At 54.2% G+C, this 19,772-nt stretch overlaps 1 protein-coding gene across 1 annotated transcript in view; it reads right to left on the reverse strand.

Annotated features, from left to right (window-relative positions):
• Myh14 (myosin heavy chain 14) overlaps positions 1–19,772 on the reverse strand; it is a 57,977-nt gene that overhangs the window by 16,375 nt on the left and 21,830 nt on the right. The window contains exons 11-31 of the mRNA XM_038313522.1: positions 17,218–17,313; positions 15,222–15,340; positions 13,758–13,910; positions 13,499–13,672; positions 12,789–12,962; positions 12,330–12,444; positions 9,210–9,397; positions 8,413–8,534; positions 7,871–7,940; positions 7,457–7,617; positions 6,516–6,624; positions 5,608–5,739; positions 4,900–5,106; positions 4,334–4,471; positions 3,973–4,096; positions 3,700–3,871; positions 2,538–2,750; positions 1,422–1,566; positions 1,016–1,222; positions 303–407; positions 15–167 (exon numbers count right to left, since the gene is read on the reverse strand). Of these exons, the coding sequence (XP_038169450.1) occupies positions 15–167; positions 303–407; positions 1,016–1,222; positions 1,422–1,566; positions 2,538–2,750; positions 3,700–3,871; positions 3,973–4,096; positions 4,334–4,471; positions 4,900–5,106; positions 5,608–5,739; positions 6,516–6,624; positions 7,457–7,617; positions 7,871–7,940; positions 8,413–8,534; positions 9,210–9,397; positions 12,330–12,444; positions 12,789–12,962; positions 13,499–13,672; positions 13,758–13,910; positions 15,222–15,340; positions 17,218–17,313 (3,077 nt within the window). The remainder of the gene's footprint in view (positions 1–14; positions 168–302; positions 408–1,015; positions 1,223–1,421; positions 1,567–2,537; positions 2,751–3,699; positions 3,872–3,972; positions 4,097–4,333; positions 4,472–4,899; positions 5,107–5,607; positions 5,740–6,515; positions 6,625–7,456; positions 7,618–7,870; positions 7,941–8,412; positions 8,535–9,209; positions 9,398–12,329; positions 12,445–12,788; positions 12,963–13,498; positions 13,673–13,757; positions 13,911–15,221; positions 15,341–17,217; positions 17,314–19,772) is intronic.

Consider the following 19,772-nt stretch of genomic DNA (forward strand, 5'->3'; position numbering starts at 1 on the left):
GTCTCACTGCCCACCTGGGCCTGGGCACTCTGCAGCTCACGACCAGCCCGCTCCCGGGCAACCACTTCCTCTTCCATCTGCTCCTTAAGTCCGGCCGCCTCGGCCTCCAGGGCACGCACGCGGGACCCCAAGGCCAGCTTTGCCCTGGTCTCCTCCTGCAGCAGTTCCTGTGGGTGGAAGGGATGGTGGGGGTCAGGTCCAGTCAGTGGCAGGGCAGAGGACGGAGCGGGGGACGAGCAGGGCAGAGGATGGCGCAGGGAACGAGCAGGGCAGAGGACGGCGCGGGGGACGAGCAGGGTCACCTGGGTGTCGTGCAGCTGGGACTCGGCACTGCTCAGCTCCTTGCCCAGCCTGATGGCCTTGGACTCAGCCTCGCTCAGTGCTGTGGACATGCTTTCAAGTTCAGCCTGTGAAGTGGAGGGAATTCAACATGGTGGGCCCTGTTGGTCCTCTGTCCCAAATCCCCTCTGCACACATGGGTGGGATGCCAGCAACGTGGCCAGAAGCTACTCTGCAGTCTAGCACAGTGCTGCCATGGGGCCCAGAACAACAGTATTCCCAGAGGAGAGGGATTTCTGGCCCCTGATTCCACGGGGAAATTCGAGTCTGGTCTGAAGAGGGAGCAACAGCCACGTCACCAACTGGGTGACATGGACAATGAATCGGAGACGTGGAAGAGGGGACAACGTTCAGCAATGAGAGGGGCGAGGGGGCCGGGTGATAGGAGAACACCTTCAGCAATGAGAGGGGGCGAGGGGGCCGGGTGTGGTGGCGCACACCTTTAATCCTAGCATTCAGGAGGCAGAGATAAATGGATCTCTGTGTGTCCAAGTTCAGCCTGAACTTACAGAGCATGTTCCAGGGTAGCTAGGCCTACATAGTGAGAGACCCTGTCTCAAAAACTAAAAATACCTGAGCCAAACTAGATAGGGTTTGGTCTGTCCTTGTTGCCGTATGTGGAGTGGAACTTCCCGCAGTACCCCCCCAGGGTCACGTGACACCCCACGCCACCCACCTGAGTTCTCTGCAGCTTCTCGGCAGCCTCAGTCCGAGACCTCTCTACATCACTGGCGCGGCCCTGGACCTCCTGCAGCTGGGACTCCAGGCGGCGCCTCTTCTGCTCACCCTCCTGTCTTGAGGTCTGCAAGCTGCTCAGCTCAGCCCTCAGCTCAGATACCTCGGCCTCCAGGGTTAGCCGGGTCTTCTCCCACACACCTTTGCCCTGTAAGGAGATGGGTGGAGTTGCTGGAGTTCCACAGAGCCTTCGCGCATACACAGCAGGATGGCTTGCCACCCTGATCCCTTGGTTTTGTTCAGTATTTCCTTTTCACCATGGACTCCATCAACTAAGTAACTACTCAGTTAACACTTATACAAGGTTATATATATCCCAGAGGATAGCTGGCCCACTATCTACTCACCCTCCGGGCTTGCTCTAGTTGCTCTGCCAGCTCCCCCAGGGCCTGGCCATGCCTCTGCCTCAACTCCTGCATGGCCACCTCATGAACACGAGCCTCCTCTTCCAAAGTCTTCTTCAGCTCTGTCACCTCTTGCTCCCTCTTTGACCTTTGATGGTGGAAGAGGGGAGGAGACAGGAATTTAGAGCAGAGAACTGTGGGATGTGGTTTTTCTCCTTTTCCTCTAAGGAGGGACCAGAGTCTTTGCTTCCTGTGAGGGCCTGGATGTAAAACCCGGCTCATGTGCCCATCACCCCAGTGACCAGATGGAGGCGCTGCTCTGAACAGATGAAGAGCCTTTGGGACACAGGTCCAGCTAGTACAGGGAGGCTCAGGGTTATAGCAGACTGGGTTCCCGCCCTAGTCCAGCTGCTGTTCCGTCAAGATTAGAGCCAGCTCTACTGCAAGCTCCCCCACCAGACAGGAGATGCTTCTGCCAGTGGAAGCCACCTCCTTGCCATGGGTCATGAGCTAAAGCAGATCCCCCCTCTCAAGTTGTCTCTTGTAAGGTATTTGCTGTGTGACAAATACACTTCCCAAGGTGTCTGGGTAGAGATGTACGAGGGGGAACGTGTCAAAGGTAAACTCCTAGCACTACTCAAGCCATATTCAAAGGGCCTGTTCTCAGCATGCCCTCCCAGAGGCTCTCCTATAAGCTGACTTCAATCTTCTTTATTTTTACGTGTGTGTGTGTATGTGTGTGTGTGTACATATGACTGTAGTATCCAAGGAGGCCAGAAGAGGGCATCATATCTCCCAGATCTGGAGCTACAGGAAGTTGTGAGGTGCCATATGGGTGCTAGAAAGTGAACTCAGATCCTCTGTAAGCGCGGTCAGTGCTCTGACTGCTGAGCCATCTCTCCACTCCTAAGACTTGGCATTGAGTGTTCTCAATGGTCTGCAGTTCCTTTATGTGCCTCTGGTTTGAACGTCTCTAAGACTGGGATGGTCTGAGGGCGATGCAAGGATCTGACTCTTCCATTCATATCTGCAGAGCTGGTACTTGTGTGGGTGGTGGCTCTGTCCAGATGTGCCCCACCCACCACATCCTCCCAGCCCAGGCCACCACCCTCTCCTTACCGCAGCTCCTGCTGGGCATTGGTGGAATCCAGTGTGTCCTCCAGCTCCCCACGCAGGGCCTCCAGCTCCTCTCCCAGGTCCCGGCGCTGCTTCTCTGCCTTGGCCCTGGCTGCCCGCTCAGCCTCCAGGTCCTCCTGAGCCTCGGCCAGACCGGCCTGTGCCTCTCGCAGGGACTTGAGTAGCTGGGCACGGGCTCCGCCCTCCTCCTCTGCCCTGGGGGTGTGACAAGGATCAGGGAGGGGTTGGCACCCAAGCAGGCAGAGCTGAGGGTGAACAGCTCAGATGTGGGTTCAAGTCTTGGCTCTGTCATTGGTTGTGTGAGTCCTGTTCCCAAATCCTTTGTATTCCTGAGTGTGCAGCAGGTGTTCACCACTGGGCTCCTGCCATGTGCCCAACCCTTTACATGGCTCTTCTTTGGAGATTTGTTGTTGCTGTTTTCTAGGACAGGATCTTTCTAACTTTCTCAGGATAGCCTTAAACTCATGGCAATGCTCCTGTCTCCGCCTCCCTGGAGCTAGGATGACAAGCATGTGCCACCTTTCTGTGCCACTTTAACTTTTGTGTATGTGTACAAGTGGGGACAGTGTCGTCTTTTTCTTTAAGATCTTAGAAGGCTGTGAGCCACCATGTGGTTGCTGGGAATTGAACACAGGACCTCTGGAAAAGCAGCCAGTGCTCCTAACCTCTGAGCCATCTCTCCAGCCCCAGTGTCCTCTTCAAATCATTTCTCCATCTTACTTTTTTTAGGATTTTTTTTTTATGTACGTGAGTGTTTGGCTGCAAGTGGGCACGTGCCCCACACAAGCAGTGTCCCTGGGGCCAGGAGAGGGCTGTATCCCACAGAACTGAAGTTACAGACGGCTCTGGGCCTCCATGTGGGTGCTGGGAACTGAATCTGGGTACTCTCCAAGAGCAGCCAGTGCTCCTAACCACTGAGCGGCCCCAGGCTTTCTAATTCACATGCTAACACTCTGGAATGGACCTGGATGCACAAGCCCAGCTTTCTTGGAAGACTTGCCACGCAATGTGGGCACTGTCTTTCAACAGGCACTGTAGCTAGCACACGGTAGTGGCTCGATGAGAGTGTGGAGCCACAGCACATGCTGGGTCCCATCTGGCCCCAGTGGAGACAGGAGGAGGAGCTGCCCCTGGGGAAAATCACCTGACCAGGGCCGCCTGCAGCTCATCCTCCTTGCGGCCCAGCTGTGCAAGCAGCTCCTCCGCCCTCTGCTTCTGTTCCACCATCTGCTCCTGCAGCTCAGAGCTCTCCCCGTCCAGGCGCCGCTTCAGCTTCTCCAGTTCCTGGCGGCCTTTCTCCTCCTTCTTCAGCCGGTCTGTGGGCACCAGGACAGGTGAGGGCTTCGGCCTGAGGTCAGACCCTGTCTGCCTCCTCCCTCTAACCCCCTACACAGCCCACCCTGGCTCAGCTGCTCACCTTCCATGTCTGCAATTGTGGCTTCATATTTGAGCCTCAGCTTGTTGAGGCTCTTGACTTTCTCCTCCTCTTCGGCTGCCTGTGAGGAGAACTCAGCCAGACGCTCCTCCAGCAGTCTCCGCTCCTGGGAACAGAAGAAAGTCAGACCCTTGGCCTCCCTGCTACCCTTTCCTCCTCTCCACTCTGGGGCCTGGGCCCAGGCCACCTCCCAGGTGCTCATCCGAAGGCTGCTCTTATGAACAACCTGGCAGGCCATCCGCACGGGGCAGCACATCCTCACATCACCCCCCAGTTCGCTGGGCCAGCATCCTGGCAGGAGACCATCTACCATATCTTGCTTTGGTGTGTCCCTAGCCCCCACCTTGCTCAGCTTGGCGTTCTGATCCTCCAGAAGCAGCAGGTCCTCCTCAAACTTCTTCATCTTGGCCTCTGTGGTCACCTTCTCCAGCTGCAGCTTCTGCCGGGCACCCTCCTCAGCTTCCAGGTGGCTCTCCAGCTCCTGAAGTTTTTTTTGGGGGGGGGGCAGAAGGGACCTCAGGGGCTAAGGCTTCACACAGGTCCACACCCTGAGTGACACTGGGCAGCATCAGCCTTTCCTGTCTTCCCTTGCCATTCATTGCTTGACAAGCATTTATTGAGTGTCTAGTGTATACCAGGCACCATCACAGACCCTGAAGATGGATAACAATCTGCATCCCTGCAGAAGAACTCAAATGTTCTCTCAGTGCACACAGATTTGGGAGAAGAGTCACAGGACAGGGGGTGGGAGTGGGGCAGGGCCTTCAGAGCCAGGCGACAGACAGAATCCTGAGTGGGGGACTTGAATAGCTGGACACAGCGGTGCCTGAACTCTAGCTCCTCTGCCGCCTGGCCCCTCAGGGCTGAGGTGTGGGGTGGATGTGGACGGGGTGCCTGGGTCCCCCACACCTGTATGTGCTGCTGCAGCCGCTTCTTCTCGCCCTGCAGCTGCCGGCTGCACTCCTCTTCCTCGCCCACCCGGGCTTCCAGCTCTGACACCACCAGCTCCAGCTCCTGCTTCCGGGCGGACAACCGAGCCCGAGTCTCCTCGGCCTCAGAGCATAGCTCCGCTTCAGCACGCAGCTGCTCAGTCAGGCGTAAGCGCTCCTCCTCTAGCTGTGGGTGGTGGATACCAGTTAGGGGCCCCCCTCAGACTGTCCCCACATCTCCTGTAACCTTCCTTAACCTCACAACACATACCCAGCTGGGCACAGCCAGACACTGTTCCTCAAGTGCTGATCCACCCCTTCCCACCTACAAGCCCTGCCATAGCTCCACCCCAAGACCCCCTCACCATTCCACCCATCACCCTCTTCACCTTATTGTTTGCCCCCAATCGCCATCCCAAGGCACCCAGCCCTGCCCCTGGAGATCCTGCCCATCACACAGGGCTGCCCAACAGCCCTCCAAGCCCCCATCTGACCCCTTCCACAGCCCCACCTCCTCACCCTCTTCATTCATTCTGCCTTTCATATACATTCCTCACCAACTTGAGGGTGAGCCGTGCACCGCCCCTCACTCCACCCAAAGCTCCGCCCCTCACATCATGGCCACGCCCACGCAGACCCACCACCATGGCTAGGCCTCATTCCTCATGTCACATGGCTTGCTCTTCACCTGTGCCACTCGGCCCTGCAGCTCCCCCACTTCACGGGCGCTCTGCTGCTGTAGCTCCTGAACTTTTTGCAGCTCCTGGGCACGCGCCTGCAGCACCTCGTCCTGTCGTGTCACCTGCAGCAGGGGCTTCACCTGCGGGAGAAGCACAGTAGTTTCAAAAACGGAATCCACCCGATGCGTGCGACCCGCCATCCTTGCTGTGAACCTGAGGGTGGTCTGGGGTGCCCTGGGGCACTCTGGGTCCAGCCGCACCTGAAGCTGCCTGGACTTTTCTTTTGGTTTGTTTGGTGGTTTTGAGCCAGGCTCTCATGTAAGCCAGGATGGCTCACCTCTTTCTCCCCCACATTTACTGATTTTCTGTGTGGGCATGCCGACACCTGAAGGTATGGTGGTCAAAGCCCTCACAGAAGTCAATTCTCTCCTTCCACAGCGCGGGTGTCGGGGACTGAAATCATGGCATCAGGTTTGGCGGAGGGCACCCTTAATCAGCCAAGCCATGTTGTCACCTCTCCCCCCGCTTTTTTCTGAGACAAGATTTTATGTAGCCCAAGTAAGCATCAAACTCTATATGTAGCCCCAAATGACTTAACACCTGATTCTCTGGCTTCCTGAGTTCTGACAGCTTTGTACATGCTGAGCAAGCATCCTGCCAACTGAGGTCCAGCCTCAGGCAAGGCCTCAACCTGTCCTCCCCACCCCACCCTCACCCACCCCAGTGTCCTGTATCTGTCTAAAGAATCCTGGGTCATAGGTGGACAGATTGGCTCCAGTTTACAGCCCTGGGGAACAGAGCCTCCATTCCCCCAGAGCGCAGGCGCAGGTGCAGGCGCAGGTGCAGGCGCAGGTGCAGGCGCAGGTGCAGGTGCAGGCGCAGGTGCAGGTGCAGGCGCAGGCGCAGCCTCACTCACCTTGGTGAACAGTCTCCACCACTGCCAGTTCCTCAGCTTGAGATAGGCAGCACAATTTCTCTGCATCACCCGCAGGGCGCTCTGCTGCTGCTGCCTTCTCTGGAAGGCCCTGTGGAGACACAGAGGAGAGTGGAAGCCGGCCCCCCAAAGCAGCCACTCTAGATTAGTTACTTCTGAGATGGGGTCTCATGTAGCTCAGGCTAACTTTGAACTCCAATCCGCCTACCTCAGCCTCCTCAGGCCTGGCACATGCTGGGTGAACCCTGTGCAAACTGAGCTGGTGCCCCAGTCACAGCAGAGTTTACAACTGGCCTCACACAGCCTGCTCTTGGCTCTGTCCAGGCCTCAGCCTCCCTTCCTTCCATTCAGTCCAACCCAACACACTGACCCCGTCCTTGATCCTGCCACCCCCTGCTCCCCAGGACCCTTGGGGATGCCTCAGCCTGGGGCTGGGGCATCTGTTTGTTCTGAGGAGAGAAGCTGCTCTCCACCTGCCTGCATCCTGAGACACGCCAGGTGCTTGTCGCAGGACCTTACACAGACCCATTCTCATCTGTCTCAGCCAGGCAGCTTCCAGCAAGACATGTTGCCCCTCCAACTGGGGTCTGAGCAATTAGTTGAGGCCAAACATATCTTGCTGGACCCCAGCTTTCTTTTTTTTTTTCTTTTTTTTTTTTTTTTTTTTTTTTTTTTGTTTTTCGAGACAGGGTTTCTCTGAAGCTTTTTTAGAGCCTGTCCTGGAACTAGCTCTTGTAGACCAGGCTGGCCTCGAACTCAGAGATCCGCCTGCCTCTGCCTCCCGAGTGCTGGGATTAAAGGCGTGCGCCACCACCGCCCGGCTTGGACCCCAGCTTTCTGAACTCCTACAGCATGCATGACCCCAGCTCCCTCTGTTGGCCAGCCTTGGCTCACAACACCTGGCATAGCCTGGCTTCCCTCACCTGCGGGCCAGGTAGCCCCGTGCCGCTGCCTGGAAAGATACTATGATGTCAGTAACCTTCAGATCCCGCTCCTCCTCCAGCTGAGCCAGGACTCCAGCACGGAAGAAGATCTTGCTTTGGCCAACACGGTATAGGTTGGGGTCTAGCTCCAGGGCCTGGATCTGGGAGGTGAGAACGGGGATGGAAGGAGATGGAGAAAGGGAACATGTATCAGGAAGAACAATGGGGAGGTTCCCCCTCTTCTTCCCCCAGCACCTGAATTCCCTGTACAGGTGCTACACCTGCTACAGACCCCACTCCCACACTATGGGCCCCACCCACTGAGCAGGCCCAGGCTCCGACCACAAAGCCTCACCCTCCACAGGCCCCACCCCTCCACAGGCCCCACCCCCACAGGCCTCGCCCCCAATTTACCATCTTCTCGCAGGCCTGCTTGCCGTCCATGAAGCCCTTGGGAATGGCGTTTGGGGTGAGGATCTCATAGCTGCCACCGGAGGGGTCAGAGACGGGGAGAGGGCCATGTGTCATGAGAGACCATATGAACAAGGCTTGGTAGAAATCAGGCATGCTAACCACACCACTGGAACATTTTTGGAATACCGCTTTTTTTGAGACAGGCTCTCACTCACTATGTAGCTCCAGTTGGTCTAGGACTCTCTATGTAGACCAGGCTGGCCCTGATCTCAAGAGATCATCCCGTATCTATCCCAGGATTAAAGACATGCACCACCATGCCCAGCTTCAAGTTCAGTCTTAAAGTATAGAGGATGCACATTGAAGTGGCCCCAGGTTTGGTTGGCACCCCATCCCCTTTCTAACTCTGCACATTTCCCCTTTCCCCTCTCATATACCACAGAAGGGAAACTGAGACTCAAACCCCAGGCTGCGATGGTACTCAAAGGGACTTGACTCCCCTTCTACCCAGGCCCCTGGAGCCCTTCGCAGGCCTGGCTCACCGCTGCCGGAACTCCTGGAAGAGGATGCGGTTGGGGAAGCCCTGGCGGCAGATGCGGATACCCTCGAGGACCCCGTTACAGCGGAGCTGGTCCAGCACCAGGCGTGGCTCCAGTTTCCCAGCCTGCAGGGGTGACGGCACCAGGGTGGCCACAGTCAGGGCCATGGGAAGTGTTTGCCAAGCCCAGCCTCTCACTGGGGGATTCTAGGATGGAGCTTTACCACCGAGCAACACCCTCTGCCCTCTTTCTATATTTTATCTGAAACAAGGTGTTAATAAGTTGCCCAGGCTGGCTTTGAACTGCTGCTTAGGTGAAACCGGCCCTGAACTTAACAATTCTCGTTGTCCCTTGAGCAAGATTGACAGACAGGCCTGGCCTGTGCCACCTCCTATCCCAGCAGCCTTTTCCATTCCTGCTCTTGCTACGCTCCCACCGGCCTCTGGGTGTTGGCACAGCTATCTCCGCTTGGAAAACTGCCTAGGCTGTGCAGCTCAGGCCCCTCCCCTCTAGGGAGCCTTCTGTGACTCGGTAGCCAGGCAAAATCCAACCTGACCCTTCTAACTCTCCAGATTCACCTAAACATTCACAGTGGTGGGTGGCTGAATGTGTGTTTATCACATGCACTGTCTAATGCTCTCCCTGTACTTGTTAGCTCCTTGCAGACACAGCAGCAACTGGAAGAGACTCATCTCTCTGCCACACTCAAACAGTTTAGGGCATGAGAGCAGAGAACCAGACACGCAGCCACCTGTGCCCACTCAGAGAGTGCATCAAGCTGACTGGCCCTTCCTACTCACCCTCTTCTCATGATTGGGGACAATGCAGCGGACAAAACTGGGGTTGGTGTTGCTGAGTGTAGCCATGAGGCGGCTCAGAGATTCCTTGTAGAGCTGCCCCACAGTCCGGAACATTCCACGGCGGGGGCGGCCTCCCGGAGGGCCATCCCCAAGGCTGCTCACCTGCTCCAGCCCCACAATGCCCTCCACTGTGGAGGGACAAAGAGGACCAAGGTCAGTTAGCTACAGATTCCGCCATCCTCCTCCCTCAGCCTCCACACCCAGCTGCTGAGACTCAGCTTTAAGAGTGGGGCTAGCTGAGATCGAACGTCTTGCTGTGTATGGGACCTGGCATGTCGTACATATTGCTTCTTGGCCTGGTCAGAGGTGTGCAGTTGACAGGCAGACAGAGGATCAGAACCTGGCAGTGAGTCTTCACGTGACCTGCCACTGCTGACCTCCCCAAGTTCAAGTCTCTTTGGTATGCCTATGCAGTCAGTCATTTCCAAAACAACAGATATTACTGTGTTCCTACAGCATAAGGAAGAGCTAAGGTTCTGGGTTCAAATCCCTACTCTAGCACTTACTGGCTGTGTGACCTTGAGCAAGATATATAACCTCTGTGTTTTTTTTTTTCCTCTTCACCTTCCTTTTTTCCCATTTTTTTTCTTTTTATTTTTCAAGACAGGGTTTCTCTGTGTAGTTCCAGTTGTCCTGGAACTCACTCTGTAGACCAGGCTGGCCTCAAACTCACAGATATCAGCCTGCCTCTGCCTTCTGGGTGCTGGGGTTAAAGCTGTGCCACCATTGTCCAGCTGCGCTTGTTTTCTTATTTGCACATTAGGTGCTCAGGAAATGCCCTTCTTAAAATGTTATCATACTGTGTGTGCGCATGTGTATGTATGTGTGTATGCATCTCTGTGTATGTGCATATGTGTGCAGGCACATGAATGTGTGTGTATGTGCATATGTGTGTGTGCACATGCATGTGTGTACGTGTGAGTGAGTGTGTGTGTGTATGTGTGCGTATGTGTCTCTCTCTGTGTGTACAGGGCATGTGTGGAGGACAACCTGTGGGAGTTGGTTCTCTCCTTCCACCATGTGGGTCCTTGGGAGACTGAGCTCAGTCTTGGCAGTGCACACACCTTCACTTGCTGAGCCATTTTGCTGGCCCCTTCTGTGTATTTTTATTACATGGTCTAGCTGGAAGGCTCCAGAACCACCAAGGGCTCAGAAAGGAGGGAGAGACCTTATGCAGAGAGGAGTGGGGACCAACATATCTACCCAGGACCCCTCCCATGGTCCCCATCAACTGTGTTCTACAAGCCTCACCCGTGAGTGCACAGAGAAACCCACCCCCTGGCAGAGAATTGCCAGAGCTGAGTCTCCCCGCAGGTCCAGGGGGTGACGATGGGAAGGAGCCAAGTAAAGTGAACTGTTGGAGGCCCCCTTGTTCTAGGGACGGGCAGAGAGGGCAGGGAAGATGGCAGTGGTGGGAGAGATTGTGAGATGGCAGGGGAGAAGGCGAGAGGAAGAGAAAGAAAGAGCGTTAGTTAGCACAGAGCAAGCTGGCAGCGACCTTTCAAGCCTGTTCACCTAACATCAGTGCCCTGAGGTCATTTCGGAGAATTTGGTAGCAAAAAATACTAATAATACAGACACCTTAGGAGATAAAGTCATGCTTGTTTTCTTAGTTAGTCCTTTTTGTCCTGGATGCCAGGTAGCTCAATGATCAACCTGATACACCCACTCCACCCACAGGGTAATATCTCATTTGCCCATTGCCCTGGCTGCTAGGATGCAGGGAAACCAATTCCAGGATCAAGGCGGCTGTAAGTGAGATGCCCAAGTCCCCCTCTCCTACACTTTAAGGCGGCTTTGTTAGAGGCCCCACAGGGGAGAAGACCAGGACTGTTCTCAGAGCCAGGCACACGGGGTGCGCAGCTGGGGGTGGGGTCATGATTTTTAAAAAGGATCTATTTTTCTTATTTTTAATAGTGTGTGTGCACACTCGTGAGCGAGTGCAGGTGCTCACGGAGCCCAGGGGAGTTGGATCGTACAGGCTGCTGTGAGTAGTCTGACATGGGTTCCCTGCTAAAGTGTGTCTCCTCTTAGCCGGGGAGCCATTTTCCAGCCCAATGCAGATCTGATTTTAAGGAATGGCCCAACTTGTTTATCTTCTTTCATTTTCCTTTTTAAGTTTTTTTTTATGTGCTGTTGTTTCTTTTTTGAGGGTCTCTCTGTAGCCCTGGCTGTTCTAGGATTCATGATGTAGACCAAGCTGGGCTCAAACTCACAAGGATCCATTTGCCTCTGCCCCCTGACTGCAGGGATTAAAGACGTGCGCCACCATGCCTGACTAAAAATATCTATATAAAGTCAGCTTTCCACATATTCAGGTTCTGCAACTCGTGATTGAACAACTAATTAAAAATATTCTTTAAAAAAGTATATACTAAACACAGAACAGGCTTTATCCTGCCACTTTCTCTATGTGATAGGGTAATGCCTATTCACATATAATTTGCATATTGTAATAGTATAACCACTATTTACATATCATTTGCATACCACACTAGTATAACGGCTATTTACATGTCATTTGCATTGTGTTAAATAAATAGGATGAGGGATGACTCAACCTACAGGGAGAGAGGGAAAAAGTATACGGGAAGATGTGTGTGTGTGGAAGGTGTGTGTGTGTCAAGTGTAAAATCTATGGTCTCCGAGTGGCCCACTGTCCTGTGGGTCTCAAGGATGGCCGCGCTTATTTTTCTGGTCTGATGGCACAGGAGACTGTTATTGACACTAATATGTCCATGGGCATATATGTCTTATTTCTTATCCTTGTGTATGTTGCTAACTTAAGATAACACATCCATGCATCCATCCATCCACCCAGCCCACTCCTAACCCATCCAGTCTACCTTCTCATCCGTCTATATACCCACTGACCTGCCCGTCCACCTCACCACCAACCCACCCACTCGCCCACCCCCAGTCAATCCAGGCTATCTACTCACCGACCCATCCCCCATCCCCTCGTCCACACATCTACCCACCCAGCATCCCTCGCTCCCTCTAGCTGCTCCCCCCTACTGGGGGTGAGAAGGAGCCCAGGCTCTGGGAAGTGGACCTTACCATCCTTCCAGATCTCAGCGGTGAGACGGTCGGTGCTCTGGTGAAGCAAGGCAGCCACGCTGTCATTCAACGGGTCCATGTTCTTCATCAACCACTCATTGGCTTTGTAGTCAACCTGAAGGGAGCCAGGCAGATGGTGGTGCGACAGGTGTTTGACATGGACTGGAACACTGGTGTCACCTTGTATCCGTTTACCTGCATGGCCTTCTCTACACCCTCACCCTCCTGTAGCCCGTCTCTTTACCCTTCATAACCACAGTATTCTTCTAGTTCATTCTGCTCTGGCCACACAGGCCTCCTCAATTCTCAAGCACAGTCTGTTCCCACCAAGGGCCACCTCTGTGGAATTTCACAGGTGGTTGAGCTGGTCTTGAGCTCTGTGTCATGGGAGCCTATATCCCCAGGGCCAAGCCGAGATCCCTGGATCCTTGCGTGGTCCACAGCCAGCCTAGCCCTCACCTTGCCTGCATAGTGCAGGACGCTGAAGTCCGCCTGATCCCGCAGGTGCCTGGGGCGCTGGAACTTGGGGTGGCTGCCCTGCTCCTGGGCTACCTTCTCCACGAAAGACTTGTCCGTGGCCTTGGGGAACCAGCACTCCTCGTCCAGCAGGGCCAAGAGACCTGGAGGGTTGGCCTGACCAGCGGGTGAAGGAAGGGACAGAGGTCAGATGTGGCAGCTGTGGCACGGGCTGCAGCTGCTGTCAGTCATATGAAGTGGCTTGGGGTTGGGGACGGGGGCAGGGTGGCTCAGCAGCTGAGCGCTTGTCTAGCATGCACAAGGCGTTAGGCTCCATCACCAGACGGAGCCACACACTGACCCAATGTCTGGAACTCAAGCGGGACCTGCATGGTCCAGAGAGCCCACTGGTCACAGGGATGGGGCAACTGGGGTCATTTCCTGTTTCTCCTGTTTCGGTCCGTGAGGGCACTACGGCAGGTGGGGAAGGAGCATTCTCCAGGATGGGTGGGGCAGAGTAGGGCGGGGTTGGGAAGTAGGTGGAGCCAAGCTTTCTGGGTCGTGCCAGCGGACAAGACCGAGCTTCGAGAGTCCGTGACAGTCAGGGACAAGCTTTGAGAGTCTAGGCGGTGGGCAGAACTGCTTGGCTCTAGCCATGGGCTGGGTGGAGCACGGAGGCTCTGGGCTACGGCCCATTGGGCCTGGCCCCTCACCGGCCGCTCGATGAGATCAATGCAAGGCTGCAGGTCCAAGCCAAAATCCAAGAAGGTCCAGGGGATGCCCTCTCGCTGGTACTCCTCCTGCTCCAGCACGAACATGGTGTGGTTGAACAGCTGCTGCAGCTTCTCGTTTGTGTAGTTGATGCACAGCTGCTCAAAGGAGTTCAGCTACGAGAGGATTGTGGGGTAGAGCAGTGAGCAGGGTCAGAGGCACTGGGACTGGAGAGGGGGACAGCAAGACAAAGATGCACACCTGGAAGATCTCAAAGCCGGCGATGTCCAGGATGCCCAGGAAGGAGGCGCCTTGCCGTGGACTTCTGTCCAGGGCACGGTTGAGCCGCAGAACTAGCCAGCGGAAGAGGCGCTCGTAGGTAGCTTTGGCCAGAGCCTCCAGGGCGAAGTCAGCCTGCAGAGTAATACACGGTGAGGCCCAGCACGTGACACTGCGTGTAAATCAAGCAGGGCATCCCGAACCTGCGGCCTTCGCCGTTCATCTCCCAATTTCTTGAGTATAAACACCAAACAGGACCTCACATGTAACACTCTGCCATTACTGGAGTCCCAGAGTGCACCAGGCTCCCGCCCTCCTCCACTGCTTAAATCGGTTTCTATAGCACGGTGTGAGCGCCAGAACAGACACTCAGAGGGTGTGTGACCTCATCCTCTCCATGTCTCAGCTTCTCTGTTCTTAGAGGCCATGGATGAGGCCGAAAGCCAGCGATTCCCAGCTCCTTCCTGTTCCCAGCAGTTTCCACCTGTGGTCACCTCTCTGTCACTACTGTGTCTGAGCCACCATCTTTACCTAGGTTGTGACAGCAGCCCTGAGTTTCCTGGCCTATATATGTAGCCTAAGGAACTAATTATCGCAGTAGCCATCTTTATATAAAGGACAGATGAAATCAAGCCACTCCCCAGCCTCCCACAGCACCTCCTTCCTGTCACCCTCTGGCGTCAGAGACCCTCTCTCCCTTGCTCTGTTTTGACATCACTAACCCCTTCAGAGGGGAGCCACGGAACGGGACCATCCTTTTCATTCACCTGCTGAGTCTCCAGCTCCCTAGCATAGCGCTTCTCAACATGTGTCGCGACCCCACGCGGTCACATATCAGATATTTACATTACAATTCACAATCAAATTACAGTCACAAAGTGGCAACGGAACATTTTTGTGGTTGAGGTCACCACAACATGAGGAACTATATTAAAGGGTCGCAGCATCAGGAAGATTGAGAACCACCTCCCTAGTACATCCCAAATCCCTTGAGGTAAGTCTTTATTTTGTTTATGTGTGTGTGCATGTGTGTGTGCAAATTTGAGCACACATGAGTGTGCAGAGGCCAGAGGTCAAGCTCAGGTGTCTCTCTCCTCAGGAGGAGTCACTCCTCATCCTGGCTCTCGCTGCACCTGGAGCTGATTCACTTAGCTCGAGTGGCTGACCAGTGAGAGCCAGGAATCCTCCTGTCTCCACCTCCCCAGCTCTTTACACGGTTCCAGGCTCTGGGCCCTCGTGCTTACAAGGCAGGCACTGCTGACGGAATCAGCGGTGGTAGGACAGAACCAACTTCTGTAGGCTGTCCTTTGGGTTCAGCGGGTACTCTGTGACATGTGCACAACCCCCCCCCCCAATAAATAAATGTAATCATAACAACTTAAAAGTCCCAGGATCATAAATCCCAAGCCAGTTCTTTTTGCCCCTGCACATCTGGGTTCCACCTACCTGCTCCTTGGTCTGTGCTTTCTGAACATAATCTCGGCCAACTTTGATGCGGGGCGTGAGAAGGGCTCTGGAGAAGTCGGTCACCCCGAGTCCCAAGAGGCGGCAGAGCTTCTGGGCAGCTGAGGAGGAGAGGAGAGACAGGAGTTAGCACTGGGAAAGGGGAGAGCATGAGGGAGGAGCACCACTGTAGCACGGCTAAGAACAAATAATAAAAATCTTGTGTAGCCAAGGGTGGCCTTGAACTCAGAGAGATCCATCTGACTCTGTCTCCCAAATCCTGGTGTGTGCCACCATGGCCTGACTGCTAGTGGCTTTAGCTTTGCCTCCGGCCTTCAGGCGAGATTTATTTATCAAAACACAAATAGTATACCAGCACACACATCCCTGGCTGAGCAGAGATGGAGGTGGCTCCCCACTCTTCGTAGCAGTGTCCCAAGTGCCTGAGAAAAACTAGCAGGAAAAGAACCTCAGCACTAAGACGTTAAATAGATGGATGTTTGTGGCGGAGCACGGCGAGGCTGTGTGGGAGGAGTGTTTCCCTTTCTACTCTGAATTAAACCCTGAATCAAGCCATGTTTCTAGGCACCCGTCAGCTTCACAGAGGGAAGGCTTACTCCGTAGAAGGAAAAAGAGGAGCCCAGAAAGAAATACATAAAAAAGGCACCGGAGGCAGACATGGTGACACATACTACATCCCAGCATCTGAGTCTGAGGCAGGAGGATCAGGAATTCGAGGTCATCCTCAACTATAAAGCTGATTGGGGGCCAAATGAGATCCTGTCTGAACCCGATCCTCCTAACTGCAGAGTTCGAGTAACACCACGTAAAGCATTATGGGAAAAGCAGCCAGTTTCAGAAAGGCTTGTAGCCAGGCAGTGGTGCAAAAGCCATTAATCCCAGCACGCAGGAGGCAGAGGTGGGAGGATCTCTGAGTTCAAGTCCAGTGTGGTCTACAGAGTGAGTTCCCGGACAGCCAGGGCTACACAGAGAAACCCTGCCTCGACCCCTCTCCGCTCTACCCCACCAAAAGACTTGTAATGCCGGCCCTCAATTAAGAAAGGCAAACAGGTGTGGCAAATGGGGCACTGCCAGGTTGGTAAGTGGTGCCCCAGTGGCCACATTGGGCACTGCAGGGCTGGGTGGGTGGGGAGCAGTGCCCCAGTTCCCCAGATTTTTCAGAGCTGTGCAGAGTTTGGGAGTGAGCTGGAGGCTTTTATAACCAGGACAGAGAGCTCCGGATATCCAGAGGGAGCCGACCAACTCTATTTCTGTCTTGATCTCCAGCTACAGGAGCACAGGGTAGGGAAACCCCAGGGGAGACGGCCTAGGATGCAGACATCTCAGGGGTCTGACTGTGGGCAGTTGTCTCTTCTTCTGTGACAACCAAATCCCAGCATTTGGGAGGCTGGCTTCGAGTCTGAGGTCAGCCTTGGCTACAGTGACATCCTGTCCCATTAAACATAAAAGAAAGCTCAGTGTGGTGGCACCCGCCTTTACTATCAGCACTCAGGACAGAGGGAGGTGCACCTTAGTGAGTTCAAAGCCAGCCTGGTCTACATTAAAAAAAAAAAAAAAAAAAAAAAAAAAAAGCTGCACGGGAGACAGGAGTGAGAAAGGAACCACCTGCCACACCCTCGCCTTTGCCACAAGAGGCGGTGTTGCTGCTCATAGCTCACAGTTGATGCCACTCGCTGGGTGAAGGGAAACGGGCAGTCAGGCAGTCATTTGAGCAGCGCGCCTCAGCTTCCCTTCTACTCAAGGGCTCAAAAACAACATCTGTTTCAGCTGGATGTGGTGGGACAGGCCTGCAACCCCAGCCTCTGAGATGTAAAGGCATGAGGATCAAGAGATCAAGAGTTAGAAGGACCCAAAGCTGGAGGAAGGTATTACTCTGACCATTTCCTGCAGTGACTGGGTTGTCCCCAGCAGGGTAAAGGGCAGAGGTTGGCGGGACGATCTGAAAGGAGCATGCAGAGGACACCGGCCCAGTGAGTACCTGTGTTGTCAGGCATGGTGGCTTGGTCTGTGTTGCGCTCTCTCTTCAGGACAATGTTGCCAAACTGGAGGACAGCCGAGACAGTGCGCAGCATGGCTGTGGAGCAGAACGGAAGAGCATGTGGGGCTGGGGACTCCAGACTTCTAATCACGCTGCAGGAACCCCCAAGGTTGTGCTCAGTACCCCAGAACTGAAAGCTCATCTGTGACCTCAGTTGGACTTTAAAAAAACACTGCAGGGTGTGGGAGGTGGGGGGAGGTGGTCTGAAGAGATGGCTCAGAGGTTAAGAGCACTGGCTGCTCTTCCAGAGGTCCTGAGTTCAATTCCCAGCAGCCACATGGTGGCTCACAACCATCTGTAATAAGATCTGGGGCCCTCTTCTGGCCTGCAGGCAGTACATTGTATACATAAAAAATAAAGATATCTTTAAACAAGCACCAGAGTGAACATACTCAGCTTTCTGTGTTCAAGCCTTGCTTTGTCCTGTCTGCCCATGAACAGAGATATGATGTATACAACATTCAAAATAAGCCAGATGTTGAGCCGGGGAGATGGCTCAGTCAGTAAAGCAGCCTGTGCAAGTACAAGTACTGAGTCTGATTCCCCAGCACCCACATAAAAAGTGGGTGCAGTGGTGCACGTCTGAAACCCTGGTACTAAGGAGGGAGAGACAGGAGGATTCTTGAGGCTCAGCGGCCAGCCAGCTTAGCCAAACTGCCAGGCCCCAGACTGAGTGAGAGAAGTCATCAGCTCTGGCAGCAAGCCCCTTTGCCCTTAGAGTGACCTTGCCAGCCCCACGCCCAACGCTGTGTGAGTATTGCAACTCAGGTCCTCAAGCTCAGGAGCGTGTGCTCCTCCCACTGAGCCATCTTCCCATCTCCCAGCCTCACTGCTGACACACAGAGCTTGTGGCCAAGGGTATTAAAGTCAGCGCCACAATGAAGTGAGTCACACGGTGTTTTCCAAGTTGGTCACCAAAGCCTCTTTGCTGCAGCCCTGTGCTGCCGGGCAGTTTACACGGCAAGAACTGCTCCGCGGTTCAGGAACATGCTCTTTCCAAAGGATCCAAGCTCTGTTCCAAGTACCCATACAACTCCAGCTTCTGGTTTCTGTAGGTACTCACACGCATGCACACACGCACACGCGCGCGCGCACACGCACACGCACACACAAATCCTTTAAAAAATTCCTAACATATTATGTCAGGAAACCAAGAGATCCCCAGAAAGGCCACTGGTCTGAACTGACACGGCTGAGCACCTCTCTCTGATGCTGACTGACGGCTCTCGGAGTCAGATCAAACTACTCTGCTCTGAGTAGCCACAATCGGGGCCTCTGAAAGAAGAGAGCATAAAGAGCTAAGATTCCTCTACAAAATTCCCTGTAGGGGCTGAATACCCTGAAATTCTGGCAACTGGAGGGGACGCCCCCAGAAAGCTGTGCTCAGTCACCTCAGTTTGATCTGCACATACATGCTTCCTGGCTGGAGGTCTCTGTCCCTGTCTCTTGGAGGGAGAGGTTGAGACAGGGTCTCATTACATAGTTCTGGCTGTCCTGGAACTCCCTGTGGAAACCAGGCTGACTGCAAACTCCAGACATGCCTGCCTGTCTCCTGAGTGCTGGGATCAAGGGTGTGTGCCAGTACACAGACTCTTTCCACAATTATTTATTTATTGTCGTGTGTGGGTGCGTGCGTGTGTGTGCCCCATAGCTCATGTGTGGAGGTCAGAGGACAACTTAGAGGAGTTGGTTTTCTCCTTCCACCAAGTAGACTTCAGGAACTGAACTCAGGCTGGAGGCTTGGCAGCAAGCTTCTTTACTTATTAAGTTGTCTTGCTGGCCCATTCCCTGGACAGAACAAAGGATTCTTCTATCCTTTAAATAAATGTATTCCCATCCCAATTTCTATTTCCAAGTCTTTGTTGTTGTTTTGTTTCTATTTGACTCCTTGAGATTGGCCTCATGTATCCCAGGCTAGATTGTACCTTTTGATGTAACTGAGGGTAACCTCCTGCCTCCACTTCCCTAGTGTTGGGATGGCAAGACAGGACCATGCCTGGTTTATTGATTCTGGTGACAGTGACAGGCTCTACCAACTGGGCCCCAGCCCGGGCCTCAGCCCTAGCCCCAGACCCAGCCCCAGCTCCTACCTCCCAGGTTTTGTGCAAGATGTCAAGCCACAGATCTCAGGGACCTCTGGCCCCAGTAGGATTTGGGGTTACAATAGATCTAGGGAGAAAGTGAATTTGATTTTTGCAAATGCTTTGTGCCAGTGTGAGTTTTTTCCATAAGGAATGTGAGGTGCTTGGAGAACCGGGGTCGTGCTGCCCCCTGGAGGACACCCGGTGCACTGTGGAGGAACAGCTCAGCCTGTCAGTCAGGATATCACCATGCATGGGATGGGGGTGGAGAGAGCCGGCCACTGTGTGACCTGGGAGAACTGTTACTGATCACCCTACTCTTGTTTCCGTTGATTTTAATTCGATGTGTATGGGTGTTTTGCTTGCATCTATGTGTGCATCATGTGCCCACAGAGGCCAGAAGAAGGGGCCAGA

The sequence above is a fragment of the Arvicola amphibius genome, chromosome 12 (genome assembly GCF_903992535.2).
Source record: "Arvicola amphibius chromosome 12, mArvAmp1.2, whole genome shotgun sequence".
NCBI lineage: Eukaryota > Metazoa > Chordata > Mammalia > Rodentia > Cricetidae > Arvicola > Arvicola amphibius.